This window comes from Malaya genurostris, unplaced genomic scaffold, assembly GCF_030247185.1.
Source record: "Malaya genurostris strain Urasoe2022 unplaced genomic scaffold, Malgen_1.1 HiC_scaffold_62, whole genome shotgun sequence".
NCBI lineage: Eukaryota > Metazoa > Arthropoda > Insecta > Diptera > Culicidae > Malaya > Malaya genurostris.
In genome coordinates this window covers 34,754-50,000 of record NW_026682695.1, presented here as the reverse complement: position 1 = coordinate 50,000, position 15,247 = coordinate 34,754, and the positions used below count along the sequence as shown (strand labels likewise).

Genomic DNA, 15,247 nt, shown 5'->3' with positions numbered 1-15,247 from the left:
TGGCAGTTTTTCCTCCAGTCTGCCAGAAGGTTTTGCTGGAATGCTGACAGAATTCTGGCAAGAGTCGTCAATGCATCAACCGTTTCTGGCAGGGAATTTAGCCTAGCGATAACGGTTCTGTTTCTGCCGTATTTGTGCCATACAAGACCGGCAGGACCATTTTGAATCGGTTCTTCATTTTTCGCGCCGTTAAGGTCTGACGACAGAGGGTCACGTGTTGAGTTTTCAATCGACCACGTGGCTCGCTCAATTCCCTTTGCGTATCGTATTTCTCTTGTACTCTCTCGTATATGAGCAAACTGTACCGAATTGCCAGCATACATTTTATTATTTTGATGAGAAGTTTTATCACATTAATCTATCATATGGGTTAGACATTACATGGATTCCAATGACCAATTAAAAAATATTCAACTTCAACTTTTCCTTTTTCATTAGAAATTTAAATGGAGCTGCCAGGCTTCTGCCGACTGCCACAATTTCTCACAAGCGGGAAATCTTGGTTTTTCCTCAGTGTAGGTCAATCGAAGTAAGTTTTGTTTTCAGATTTTTCTTACCCTCGTAGGGATATCAAATTTTTCGAATTACTTGAGTATTCAATTTCTTAAACTAATCGATTATCGAAATATCCACATGTTCCAATGTTCACAGACTTAGCAGCCTTTCAATGAAATTAGCATATTTGTGGCTACTTATGCCCCGTTTACACTTCTGCTGGCTGCCAGCATGCTGGTGTCAGTGTACTGCCCTCTGAGGAAAAAAACGTTCAACGGTGGTCCTTCGTTGGTCTAATACTTTGGATCATTGGACCACAGCTGAACGTTTTTTCCTAAGAGGGCAGTACACTGACACCACGTAGAAAAAAACCGCGCGAAAAAAACCGCGTAACTTCGGAAATCCGCGTAAAAAATCGCAAAACTAAAGAAATTTTTGTTTGGTGCTAAATAGCTTAGAAATGCATGAAACGTACAGATCTGATGTAATCTTAGTAACAAATCTCTGGGACTTGGAAAAGGATAGATTCCACATTCAGCTACAATTCGCAATTTGTGATTTGAAATTAAAATCGATAGAATCACCATAGCTCCGTCAATGTGGCAATTGAAGGGATGAACTGTTCTTTACGTTTCGTCTTAGACTCGTCAGTGCAGAGCAGTTCAAATTGAACTGCTTATTGCAAACTTGAACAGTTCAACTTAAACCGCTAAGCAGACGTAACGTTAATGCTACTTGCAAAACATTTTTTTATTTGATACCGAAGAAAATTTTGGAAAATTTATCTCCAATCCAAGCTCTTTCAAATATGGTATAGCGATATGAATTCCCTTTAGGGCAGATTTCACATGTCAGAAGCATATTCCGGGTATGTGTCTGGATTTCACTAAGAATTTTCTTCATGTCTCATATTATTTGATTGTCATTTATTGCACTGAAGTGAGGGATTCTCGCTTTTTGAGTTTTCGATCAAATCAATAATCAGAATGAAAATTGAATTTACAGCGTTTACTGCTAGCTAGATTTTGACAGAAACGATGATAATTTTATTACCAAATTAAATAAAATAATTACGACAACAAGAGCCTAACTTCAAATGAGAACCACACACAAATCAAAAGTTTGTGGTTTTAATTTGAAAGTAAGGCTTCAAATCAATGTGGTAAATCGTGAAAGAAAAAGTAAACAAAGAGAAACAGTCATTTGCAATTAGGCCGCGTTTGTCGTGGGACCCCTCTCAGCAGGCCGTTCTATTTTGTTGGTCTTTGAGCGCTTGTTGAACGACATATTGTACGAAATATTCGTTCAATTTGCTGGAACGGTTTGTTGTTATTTTTTCTCTTGCAAAAATAGTGTGAAAATTAAGTGTTACCTTTACATAGAAAGAAAATTTGTTGTTATTCTACGTGAAGTAGACGTATTGTGCAGGTATGTAGTGTTAGTTTAAACAAATAGGTGGAAAAAAACTTCAGAAATTCTGCAGTAAAACTAGTCCAACGGGGCTCAAACTCCTCATGTTAAAAATGGCTCAACAATGGACCTCTGTCTGCCGGGTTTGTTGAACGAAAAAAAATGACATTCGGTTCAACGGTCTGTTTCAAAATCGGCAAACGAAGGTCCCGTGTTGGCCTCCCGTTGAACGATTGATTGGACTTTCATTGGACCAATGATCCAACGTATTGGACCAATGAAGGACTACCGTTGAACGTTTTTTTCTAAGAGGGACTATCGAATTATCGATCGAACGGGAAGCTGTTGGAATTTCGATGAATATTATCCAAGTAAAAATTTGAAAAAACCGTTCGTCATTCTCTAATTCAGAGTGGCTGATACTTTTTTCATTGTGAAATGTTTTTATTTCATTCTACCACAACACAAAACGCTCCAACACTATACTTTTAGTAAGTCGTTGTACTTTATTGGGAAGGAGGATCTCGGAAATTTTAGTCTCGGTTTCTTTAAAGAATCCTACAAAAAGTTGCGGTGACCTGCATTATTTGGCTCGGAAATGACGACATTGACGATGTGGTTCGGTGAAAAGCACATGGTTGATAGATTGAAGTGGTGTCTAATCCTCGTTAATCGATATAGGTTACTTCAATTTTTAAGTACTTTTTATAAAATAAACAATATTTGTGTGTAGAACTGAAGAGCCGAATCGCGACATGCCTGTTGTACTTAACGTTGTCATATTCGACAAAGTGCGAGCTTTATTAAACAGTCTTTTTTGTGCAGTTAAAATTTTGGTACTTTATGACTGTATCGAACGAGACACGAAAGCGATCTGATTTCTTTCTGTCTCATTCGTGTGATAGAACAGTCCATATAAAGTAGAACAGCATTACGAAGCCGTGTAGGCAGTATTTATTATGGGAATTTTGTAACGATAGCGATATCCAGCAACTGCTTACTGAAAATTAGTTCACCCGTCCTATCGATAGTAGGGTGAAAATTACCTGTCCTACCATTGCGATTATCGCTTCGAACCCGCCGCTGTAGATAATGTTCAATTTTGACACATTTCAACAAAGTTAATGCACCCACGTCCCCCCCGGGGATACCGGTTCTCTGTTCCAAATCCGGCCCAATACCTAGCCGCCCGAGGGGAAAACTTTCTCGACATGGTGCAAATTAGCTCATCGAATATTCTCCGCAGCGGTCGTTATCATCACACTCGGAAGCTAGTTAATACTGCTATCAAGGCAAGGACGACCGCAGTGTCGTCGGTAGCGTTGGCAGGGGGGAAAATATGCGGTGCTATTCAAATACACGCCATGATCATATTACCACGGGGCAGACACGTTCCTTTTGACTCCTTTCAGCAGCAGTGGGAAAATGAGCAAGGCAAATAGTTTGATTCTAGGAATAATATCAAACACAGCAAAAGATGCCTACTACGATGCGGATCTATAGTGACTTGACGCCTGCAGTAAGGAACAGCCGGCAGAAAGACATGTGCTTATTTATTTTTTAAATTTAGACACAAATTTCCTGTCCTTTTGAGACTGGCACTGCTGTAGTGCTGCTCTGACATATTCACGCCTGGTTGCATGCTTTTTGTGCGACCCTCACACACATACACACACACACACACACACACACACACACACACACACACACACACATACACACACACACACACACACACACACACACACACACACACACACACACACACACACACACACACACACACACACACACACACACACACACACACACACACACACACACACACACACACACACACACACACACACACACACACACAAACACACACACACACACACACACACACACACACACACACACACACACACACACACACACACACACACACACACACACACACACACACACACACACACACACACACACACACACACACACACACACACACACACACACACACACACACACACACACACACACACACACACACACACACACACACACACACACACACACACACACACACACACACACACACACACACACACACACACACACACACACACACACACACACACACACACACACACACACACACACACACACACACACACACACACACACACACACACACACACACACACACACACACACACACACACACACACACACACACACACACACACACACACACACACACACACACACACACACCCATACCGGTTGGTAGTCGTCTCGCACTGAAAGCGCTGTTGGCGTAACGATTGCTGTTTCCTTTTGAACTGCAACCGCATATGTATGCGGCCAGGCCAGGCCAGGCCGATCCGGATTTGTCGTGCCCGGCACTTGTGCTTTATGCCTGCGAAAAAGCAAGTGTTATTTGTATGTTGGACTTTCGGTTTGTGACATTGTTTGCTTGACCCTGCGGTTATGCAATTTAGTTGACAACGACACATGTATGCTACGCTTCAACACAGGAGCAAACCTTTTAACCGGACACTTTTTCTCCTGACTTATTTACAGCCTAGCTCGGTGCCATCATCCGGTGTGAGACAACACGACAGGAATGTTCCACAAATGGTATGCTAATCTGAGTAATCGTACCATCGCGATTACGATTGTCATCTGCATCTGCATGCTTTACGTTTCCTACACATTCAACACATGTCTGATAGCGAGCATCAACCGAACATGGAAGAAGGTAACCTGCCGGCACCATCTAATGCTGACAAGAGTAAAAAATTATTGACCTTTGTTTTCGTTTTTTTTTCTAGGCCCACACAAGCTTCACCACAGTAACCACACCGACAGAGGAGACTGACGCACCGCAAATCAAAATCCTGGGTTCGATCGTTCGAATCGTACCGCTGACCGGTGATGCTACCGGTTACGAATCGAAAGGCATCCTAAATGCTACCGACGGATCACCGAAATATCGCTTCCTACGCTCGCAAGGTCTACGACCGTCACGACATCTACCGGATGCGCTGATCATCGGGATTAAAAAAAGTGGTACTCGTGCCCTGCTGGAATTTATCCGACTACATCCGGATGTTCGGGCGGCCGGTTGTGAGGTGCACTTTTTCGATCGGCATTACGTCAAAGGTTTGCACTGGTACCGGCACCATATGCCACCGACGATCGAAGGTCAGATCACGATGGAGAAAACACCGAGTTACTTCATCACCAAGGAAGCTCCCAAACGGGTCTACCACATGAATCCAGGTACCAAATTGCTAGTGGTTGTTCGAGATCCGGTGACACGTGCCATCTCGGACTATACACAGGCTCGCAGTAAAAAGAAAGACATGAAAAAGTTCGAAGAACTTGCGTTCCTGAATGGAACATCCGGTGGTGTTGTGGACACTACGTGGGGACCGGTCAAAATCGGAGTATACGCCAAACACTTGGAACGATGGCTCGAGTACTTCCCTCTGTCCCAACTGATTTTCGTTAGCGGAGAACGTCTGATCGCCGATCCAGCGGTTGAGATCGGCCGAGTACAGGACTTTCTCGGTCTGAAACGGGTGGTAAATGAGAAACATTTCTACTTCAACTCGACCAAAGGATTTCCCTGTTTGCTGAAATCCGAAGAACGTTCCTCGCCTCATTGCCTGGGCAAAACGAAGGGACGCAATCATCCCCGGATCGAGCCACAGGCCATCGAGCGGCTGCGGGAATTCTATCGACCGTTCAATCTGAAGTTCTACCAGCTTACCGGAATTAATTTCGGTTGGCCCTAGGGAAGATTAGTGATTAAAACATTAGATAGGTGTACATATGTAGTAACTGGAGGAAATAGAGGAAAACAAATCAATTGCAATCCGTGTAGAGTTCCTAGTTAAACAAGATTGTTCAGTAAGTAATATGATTCATGGTCATATGCGAAAGAAAGCAATTCGGACGCACTGAATCTTTCTAACTGAACAACAATTCCCATTTGTCAAAATCAAAACAAATATAAAAACATAAAACATTTTCAATGATAGCACAACAAAAGAACCAACATTTTCTCAAAATAAAGTCCAAATATGTCGAAAGCGTCAACTTTTTGTACCAAAAACCAGCATTAGGAATCAAATTCATTAAGCTTAATTAACCGTTAATTAGACAAAACAAATCAAACATGATAAAGTGATCACGTTTTCGTTGGTCATTTAGATAAGTACCAAACTAAAATAATATGTAGTGGTAACATACTTTCGCACAATGGTGAAACAAATAGACACAACACAGCACCTATATTCGCACAAATAAAGCAAAAGAAAAAAGAACTACAAATGTAGAACATTTAGTTCATGTTAAAAAAAAAGTTCTTAATTATACAGTACTTTTTCGTTATTTTAAGTCATTTCATATATAAAGGGAGAGTTGGCAGCCTATCATACTATCATATATAATACTGTGGTATTCTTCGAAATAACTTTCTTTGATTCTTAAAAGAATAACCGAAATCGGTTTGTTTGACCGTCTACTGATAAAAACTATCAATTGGAAAAGATTTGAGGTCGATTTAAAAAACTTTTTACGGTTTTTCGCCCTTTTCAGTGATGGTATATTTTTTTTAAAACACTTTACCCTATATTTCCTATATAATTCTGGGATTACGTATAGGACCACAAGGCCTTTCATTTGAACCTAAGTTTGTAAAAATCGGTCGCCATCTATGAGAAATGTTAGACCACATATTTTGATTTTTTTTACATTTTACCCCATAACTCCGGAACCGGAAGTCGGATCCAAATAATATTCAGGAATTTTGTATGGGACCACAAGACCTTTCATTTGAATCTAAGTTTGTGACAATCGGTTCAGCCAATCTAAGTTTGTGACAATCGGTTCAGCCATACACACACAAACATTTTGTGTACTCGACGAACTGAGTCGAATGGTATATGACACTCGGCCCTCCGGGCCTCGGTTCGAAAGTCGGTTTTCACAGTGATTGCATCACCTTTCTATATGAGAAAGGCAAAAATATTGAAGGAATTCATTTAAATTATTTTGTCAGAAATTTATGAGACCTTCATCCAAATTTCATCTAAAATATTTTATCACTTCAAATGAAAAAAAATAACCTCATTTTTGCGACGACAATGTTAATTTTAACGTGATTACGTCTTACTTTGCTATGGAGCACCATTTCAAAATTTACCCTGTGGAAGAATATTCATTTGATCGTGAATATCTCAAGCTATACTAGACGCAACAATATAACTCTTTCTATATGCCTTCGGAAATATGATCAGGAATTTCTTATTTGTCAGACACATATCAGTCTCGTCAATTAGGTTTCAGATTAAAAGATTCATAGTTAAAAACTATGGCTCTGGAACTGAATCCTAATTCTTGATTCTGGAACTGTCGATTCTTGACTAGATTTTTAAACTGAATTTAGTTTCCTAACGTATGTTCGGGATTCGAATCCAGAATTCTGATTTGGGATTTCAACCTTAGAACAAAATTCAGGATACGAATTCTCGATTTGGATTCTAAAACTAAATGTTGAATCTTAATTGACTTTTTAATCAGACATCATTCCCTGAATTCAGTTTCAGAATTATGTGAAAAAGTAGTTTTATTCGTATTCACGTTCTTCAGTTGTGTCTGTGTAATTACTCACCCGCCTTTTTAGTTTCAAGATTTTCAACATTAAATTGACAGAACGATTTATTAATTTTAGTTGCTTTGACGTAAAGCCGCCATAACTGAGCTCAGTTTTTTGCAACGACTGAGTGGAAACATATATTGGAGAAGCTCAGAGACAGGACTCGAACCTGCTTTCTTATGCATTCCGTGCATACGTTCTACCATTTCGCCACTCTGAACCTTGTTATTAGACACTCTAACACGCAGTCAGACATGGTAGAACGTCGACATTGAACATGGTCTACATCCTGGCCGTCACCCGATCGATACCATACACGGAAAATAAAAACTACGTATTATTTGAGTTCTTTTCACTTAATTTTGGGTTCTTTTGAATTTTTTCTTCTGTTCGCTCCTTCCATTGTTGTCAAAATACAAAGAGCAAAACCACCCAACAGCGAGATTTTCGTTCAATAAGCCAAAATTAAGTAAACCGTACCAACTTGAAATTAAGTCAATACGACTCAACTGTAGAGTAAATATAACTTACCATTGAGTAGATATAACTAATCTTTAAGTATTTTTTTCCACGTGCTTTACGGAAACTACCTAGAGTCACTTTACCAAAAAATAGGTTATTGAACGGAACCCCCAAATAGGGTGGAATGTACTTAAAATTATGTTGTTTTGCGGTTCCGTGTACATCCAAACATCTTCTTTGTCCATCAAACATTAGTCTTCTCGCTTTATACCTATTCTTTCGCTCAAGCACTGAGTAGGAGAGTGTATTTATAATCGCTTGTCAGTGTTACAGGTTCTATGTTGAACAATTGGGAATTTGGCAGCACCCTGTGTCTCGTCTAACGATTTTGTTAGTGTTTCAGATCAATCAGAAAGCATCAAAATATTTCTTTAAATTTGCTAATGATTAATCTAATTTCATCATAATTTGTCCAAGTAATGTCATTTTGAGAAAATACTCGTGTTTTACTCATATTTGTGAAAGATACTGATTTCAACAGGACTCACAAAATTTAATTTCATTTCTTTTTCTGAGGACTTGTATGGAACCGTAGATATTTCTGGAAAACGCTTTGATTTGTTCAGTGAATTTAGGTTTAATTTTATTTGAAGGGACTCAACTATGGATTCCATAGTAGGATCACACAAAGGAGCAGTTGATGATAGAATTAAATTTAGTTTGAGTTCACATTGTTTTCGATCTGAGAGCTGTGTCCTAATCGATTGGTTGGAATGACCATAAGAAATTTTATATCGTGAATTCGAGAACTATCGGGATAAAAAATTTTGGGAGCGGTTGAAAATTATTTATTGCAGAAACACAACATGGGTTTATGCCAAAACGGTCTACGACTTCCATTATATTGTCCTTCACGACGTTTGTGACGAATGTTATGTACTGCGGCTTACTAACTGACGTTGTCTACACGCTGCCTTTGGCCAAATTAACCACGCCATTACAGTCGCGATCGTAATTTGGTTCTAACATGCTGTGTTGGTTTCGCTCATACCTTAATAATTGCTGATTAGTAATCAAGATAAATGGCTCTGTATTCATAAAGTTTATCGCTTAATCTTGGGATTCCATAAGGTAGCCATCTTGGACCTCTGATCTTACCCCTGTACTTCATTGATATGAATCGTTCTTTGGAATGTCCACGCTTTTCTTTCGCTAATGATCTCAAGCTATGCCAAACAGTTCGAAGTAACGAGTATGCCGTTTTCCTTCAACACTAACTTGGAATTTGTTGAAAGTGATGCGAGGTAAATCGATTGGCTTTGACGTCAAAAGCCCTCAGCGCCTAGAAAATCAGTAAAAGAAAACGCTAAGTATTGCGTCAAGTATAGAAATCGAATTCTCTACAAACAAACTTTATTTTTCATTTTTTCTTGCATGATATTATACACTAAAATTGGCGATACAACATTTAGTAAAAATATGGATTTCTGAACAAATACTACCCCAATCATTTTCTTTGCATGGAGCAGTATTATTCAAAATTTTATCAATCGAAAAAAATTTAAATTCAATTATGATAGTTGCGCCCAAGGCACCCGCCATAATCAACAAATTTTCAAGTTCAATTTTTATGTAGAAATTAAAAAAGAAACTGTTTACACAACACTCACAATAGATGTATTAAGGTATACTAAAATGTCAGAGTTCGAAATGTTTAAATACTTTTCATTTGCGGTTACCAAAAAAAGGTCAAGTGAAAAATGACTCAAAGGCTGCTGAATCTCCCGTATTTCCATTGTTATCAGGGAAAAATAAAAAAAAAAACGAAATTCGTGCAGGAAGTTAAAAACAGCGAAACTCAATGTAACTCGTTCGCCAGTATTTTTTTTATTTGGAAATTCCTGCACTTTATTAGGGTAAACAAAGCATAAACGTAAGTAATGTCCTGGCAACATGATGAGTTGATTTGTCAGCCAAAATTGTTTGCTAAATGTGCCACATTGGTATCATACTATGCACGTCGACAACAGTCCACTTGGAATATAATTAACTTGAAATAGTTTTTACTAACATTACTTATGTAACCTTTTGGATAATTGGATAACTTAGGCTACATCGATTAGTCAGATGAAAAAGCGAAAATATTACCAAAAGCAATGTTAGTAAACACGGTTCTCGTACAAGAGTTGTGAATCATTTCGCGAATTATTTCATTTTTTCTATTCAGTACTTCAAAGATCACAAAAAGACTAGATCAAGACCACGGTGTTTTAATTTGCTATCGTCGTAGAAAATAGCACTAAAATGTCAATAGAAGCACATTTTTGTTATGCTTTCTTCAACCACAAGCTAAATTAATTCTCGAAATGGTTCGCAGCCTAAAGGTATTCCTGAACCGCCATGCACATGCTCAACAATCCTACATTATAAGTGAAAATTTTTGCGATACTAGACACTCAACGAAGGCCTATTAATTTGCTTGGAAACGAAATATATAATATTAAACCCGAAACCATGTGGTCTAATTTCGAATCGATATCACAACACTAAGAGAAGAACGATTTAGGAGTTTAATAGTCAGAGTAGAACTATCGCAATCAAAACTAATTGGCACAAGTGGCACGTTCCCCTAGTTATTCAATTTTTACCCGAAAATCAGTTTTATTTGAAAGATCAATTCATGGCAATTAATTGTTGAATATGACCGGGCCCATTCTCCGTGACGTTGGCTGATCTATCTAAAAAGGTAATATCTAAAAAAAAAGGTAATTTATTGTCTCTCTTTTCTTCATAGGTAAATTTGATATTCCTGTGTAAATTATTGATTATTTCCAAGAAGCTTGCTCCGGGGCATCAGTTTGAAGAATTATCTTTTTACCGGGCTCATATACCATAGGCTCTGTGTTTAACATTTTCATTTAAAAAAAATAGACTAAAGTCGCCGATTTTTCATGGGTGCACCTTCACTGAAAATCTAGTTTAAATCAAGAAAAAAATGGGTAGCAACTATTATCTATTCAAAATTTGACTTGGTCATAAAAAGTAGGTAGCCAGCATTACCAAAGTTGCCATGATAACACTATGGGTAATCTTCCATTTACCTAAATATTGAGGTTAGCGCTCGCTAGTCTAGTTTATGCAATACGCTAAATACCTAAAAATGCGGAAATGCATTTTTATTGATTTCGGGTAAGTTTCTACCCAAAATTAGGTAGCGGTTGGAAGGAGTGTTCACCCGCACTGACGAAACTACCCATGCAGCATCAACCATAGCAATCCAGGGGCCAGCAAACAAAACTTTATTAGCTCTTTCAGTCGAGTTTAGTTTAGTTTTCTTTATTAAAGAAACTTTCCTAACAGTCGAACTATACAGTGCCAAGATGCCGAATATGCTTATTTCTCAGTTGGACGTCTAACAACAATAATTAAAAATTATCAGATTTCGCTTAGGAGCCGGGTAGGGTCTAAATGTTTTGAAAAACCATTTGTTTTGCTTTGTATTTGTTTGTAGTAAAAAATTCAAGATTATTTTGCCGAATTTACAAGCCTATTTCTTATCTCATACTGTGAAGAGGGACGAGTCCGGCGCACAGGCCCAAGAGTTCAATTGACTTTCTTAGATTTTACCGACATTAAACTTTAAACGGTTTTTTTAAATCACGTTTCAATAGTCGTCATTTTAAAACCACTTAACCAATTATTTTCAATTTTGCACACATTCTCTACATCTAAAATAAATCCCATCCCCAACGTTTTCCTTTTCGTTTTTTTTTTGTTGCTTTACAAAGGTACAAAATGGTCAATTTAGCTGAAAAATATATTTTACTCATGAATAAGGAGTGAGTCTTTATTTCTTTTATTGAACTTTGTATTTATAACATAAAAATAAAGCTATAATTTCTCATATTGTTTTCAAAAACTCATGTTTTTCAAATGAATTTCAAACGATTTCTTCTTAACAATCAAAAGCCTTCTTTAAACTTAGCTTTCTCTGTTTCATTTTTATCATTTTTCTTCTAAGAAACAAAAAAAAGCAAATAATAATAGTTTCCCATCGGATTTCTGTATCCGAAATAATCAAAGTGAGTCTCTACTTTGAAATAGTCTGGGAATGACAACCCACAATTTCTCTTCCGAATATTACAGTCCAATCAGCAATATTTCGATCTCACACTTCACATAAGAAAGAGAATGTAAACCAAGAGAAACTGTCATTTGCACTTGGGACCTTTTCTAATGTTCATCGAGATTTTTTCCTTTTCAGATCAATTTAAGGTTAAACTTTAGTCAGGTAAGTTCTTTCCCTCTATTTCTGTACAGGTAAGTAAAGTCTCTTCCAGGTCGCTCAGGTAACTAAAGCCTTTATTCTAGCACATACGAATTACACTTTATTTGAACAATTTGAAACTGACTTTTTTCACTTTCAGCAAGACTAATTACAGTGCGCTTCCATCTGTTTTCTTTGCAAAATAATTTTCGACTGACTGATCGGAGCGAGCGGGAGAGCTGTATTATCGCAATCATAACTCTGGTTGTCAGAAGGGTCATAATACCTAGGACAGGACCTGACAATTGTTAATCCACTTTTAGGACCAATTTCGGACCAGCTCGTGATTGCTTGAAATTGACATAAGCAAGTACAAGTTGTTGAAATCAAGATTACTGCAGGGTGGTAGAAAAAGTGTTGTCAGTTTCGTCGGTAACAATGTAGCTTGATATTGGATATTTTATTTGTTGGGTCATCTTTTCAAAATTATTAATTTCAATAGGATTTAAGTTCAATTTGGTTTTGAATCCTGTCAATGCGGAAAGTATACGAGTAAATTTAACAATCACTGGATGATACAAGAAGAAAGCCTGAAATCACGAAGTGTGATATGGACGAGAATATTGATCACAGACTAACAGACAGGACACTCAAATTAGATTCTTCAATCATTTCAACGGTCTTTTTGAATATTCCTTTATTTGGGACAGTACTCACATATGTCATGATGGCGCCACGTTACCCTATCAAAAATATCCTGTCTGTCATCTAGACTGTGTTTATTTTTTTTCATTTCCCAACAGAGTTGCCATTCATACAGAATTACCTGTAATGTATTGAGTTGTATACCTCCATGCGAATTTCATGCAGGATACAGATTTAATTCATATTGCCAAAACTATATACATAATTGTGCCTACTTCTCATCCTCCAACGCAATACAAAATCGAACCAATATTTACTTGCTTCTGGTCTGCCGCCACTTAATTTCGGGTGAAAACTTCCAACACAATAAAAAATAGTCTAGATGAACAACGTTGAGTCAAATAAATGGTTACCTTCCAACATCGCGAAAAAGTTAAATGTATTATCAACGTAATCCAATAATTTATTGTGACGATTCATTTTCAAATATTTTGATGAAATCAGGCATCCCTGCAAGCAGCTGATCGGTGTTGACAAACGAGGGGAAACCAACTAGTAAAAAAACTTGTACATATCACAAGGGGTGTACAGATAGTAAATAGTTCGCGTAGTACAATATAGGTGGAACTAGTGCATCACGAAAAATTATTTTTATAAGAATTTACTCATACTGTCATGTCTGTTAGTCTGTGTATTGATTATGTTGGTTGAGAATAGCACCGAAATTTGGATACTTCTGTATGTTATTATTTTTCTCAAATAAAATATGTTGAATACTTTAGTTAATAAAGCTGCAAAAATTAATTACCCAAAATTGAGTGCTTTAGAAAAATTTTATTAAGCTGTTTCAACTAAACGTTTTCTTCAAAACAAACATCTGATCAAAATGAATCCAGAGCTATATTTTTGACCGATATAACATTTGTCTAATGTCGTTTTTCATTTAGAACAGTCGTGGAGTGTTTTGCTCGATTCGTGCACTTTTCGTGCAGTCGGGCAATCAAAACAGATGCACTGTGTTTCATTGATTTGCACCGCACGAAAAAATTGCCCTTTCGGGGCAATTCGCGGGCAACTATTTTGCACCCGTTTTCTTTTCCGAGAAGCAAGCGTGCAAACCAAACTTTACAAAACCGTTTCATTGATCAACTGTCAGAGCAAACCACTGGCACCGAGCGAGTGGAATCAATGAAAAACGACATAAGTGTTTTCAAATGATAAATAATTGCATGTTATAAGGGGAGAAAGTTTTCAGAATGAATAATTATCTCTACTGGCAACAGTGATCGCGAGGCATTTATTATTTACAGCAGGGAGCAACCGGAATAAGAAGAGCAATATTTTTCTGGAAAAAGAAGCCAGTTGTCTGGTCCTGTCCTAGCATAATACATGTCTCCCAAGCACCCGATAGCATCAACTTCGTGTGAGAAGAAAATTTCTCACATAGTGTTGCCAAATTTAATGTATAAATCAACAACTATTTTTTCATGGTGTACTTTTTTATAATAGTACATCTGTCAGTTCAATGTAGTCTGGAGCGGAAAAATATCTCATTTAAATACAGCCCCTACCTGTAAGCCATGATCCTGCGGTAAGCATCTTCTGCAAAGATCAAAGCTATGGAGAAGAATGCAAAAAATTATATTACTAACTAAATATTCATTCAGCTCTTTTGTTGTACTTCCTCACAAATTATTAATCAAAAAATCTTCGACAGGCTGAAGAAACAAAGACTACTTGATTTATAGTGCTCAGAATCTGATAATTACGACAACGCGTCGGAATCGGTTGTGGCATCTGAATCGGAATCATGTATTACGAATCATATTTCCGGAACAAAGAGATGGTGATAATATTAACCTAAATAAGCTCGATTTGGAATATGTTGACTATTCGTTAGAGAAAGCCTTGATTAATAATCACACCTACTCTCAATTTCGATCGAATCGAATTATTCCGAACGAATGAGAAAATTTTTATTCTGTATCTCAAACTAGTTTCCTTACAAACTCGTCATTCGATCGAAATACAGAATATTTCCTACGACCGAAGAAAATCTAGCATTGTAAAAGCTGAGCAAAACTAAATGTTTCGCTTTAATATAAAATTATGGAACAACATCCAACAGAATAAAACGGCCCTTCATTTAAAACTTATGTTAAAGTTTTCTTGATTATTTATTCATATATTAATTTTAGTTATAGTTATGCTAGAAGAATTCAGTGAAATCTTAACATGCACAAGGGTATTATTTCGTCCAGGATACTTTCGGTATGTCGAAATGCTCCGTTAAGCTGTCCAAGTGTTGATTGAATTGT

At 37.5% G+C, this 15,247-nt stretch overlaps 1 protein-coding gene across 1 annotated transcript; it reads left to right on the top strand.

Moving 5' to 3' along the window:
- Window positions 1-4,422: 4,422 nt before the first annotated feature.
- On the top strand, window positions 4,423-10,529 carry LOC131440069 (heparan sulfate glucosamine 3-O-sulfotransferase 6). The gene is made up of 2 exons (XM_058611162.1): window positions 4,423-4,648; window positions 4,722-10,529. The coding sequence occupies exons 1-2, from the start codon at window positions 4,514-4,516 to the stop codon at window positions 5,688-5,690; spliced, it is 1,104 nt and encodes a 367-aa protein (XP_058467145.1). The 5' UTR covers window positions 4,423-4,513; the 3' UTR covers window positions 5,691-10,529.
- The last annotated feature ends 4,718 nt before the right edge of the window (window positions 10,530-15,247 follow it).

Bases quoted from the DNA above. Each gene is read 5' to 3' on its own strand.
- LOC131440069 (XM_058611162.1), top strand. From the start codon at position 4,514: ATGTTCCACAAATGGTATGCTAATCTGAGTAATCGTACCATCGCGATT. The intron at 4,649-4,721 runs GTAACCTGCCGG...TTTTTTTTCTAG, and splicing joins TCAACCGAACATGGAAGAAG to GCCCACACAAGCTTCACCAC.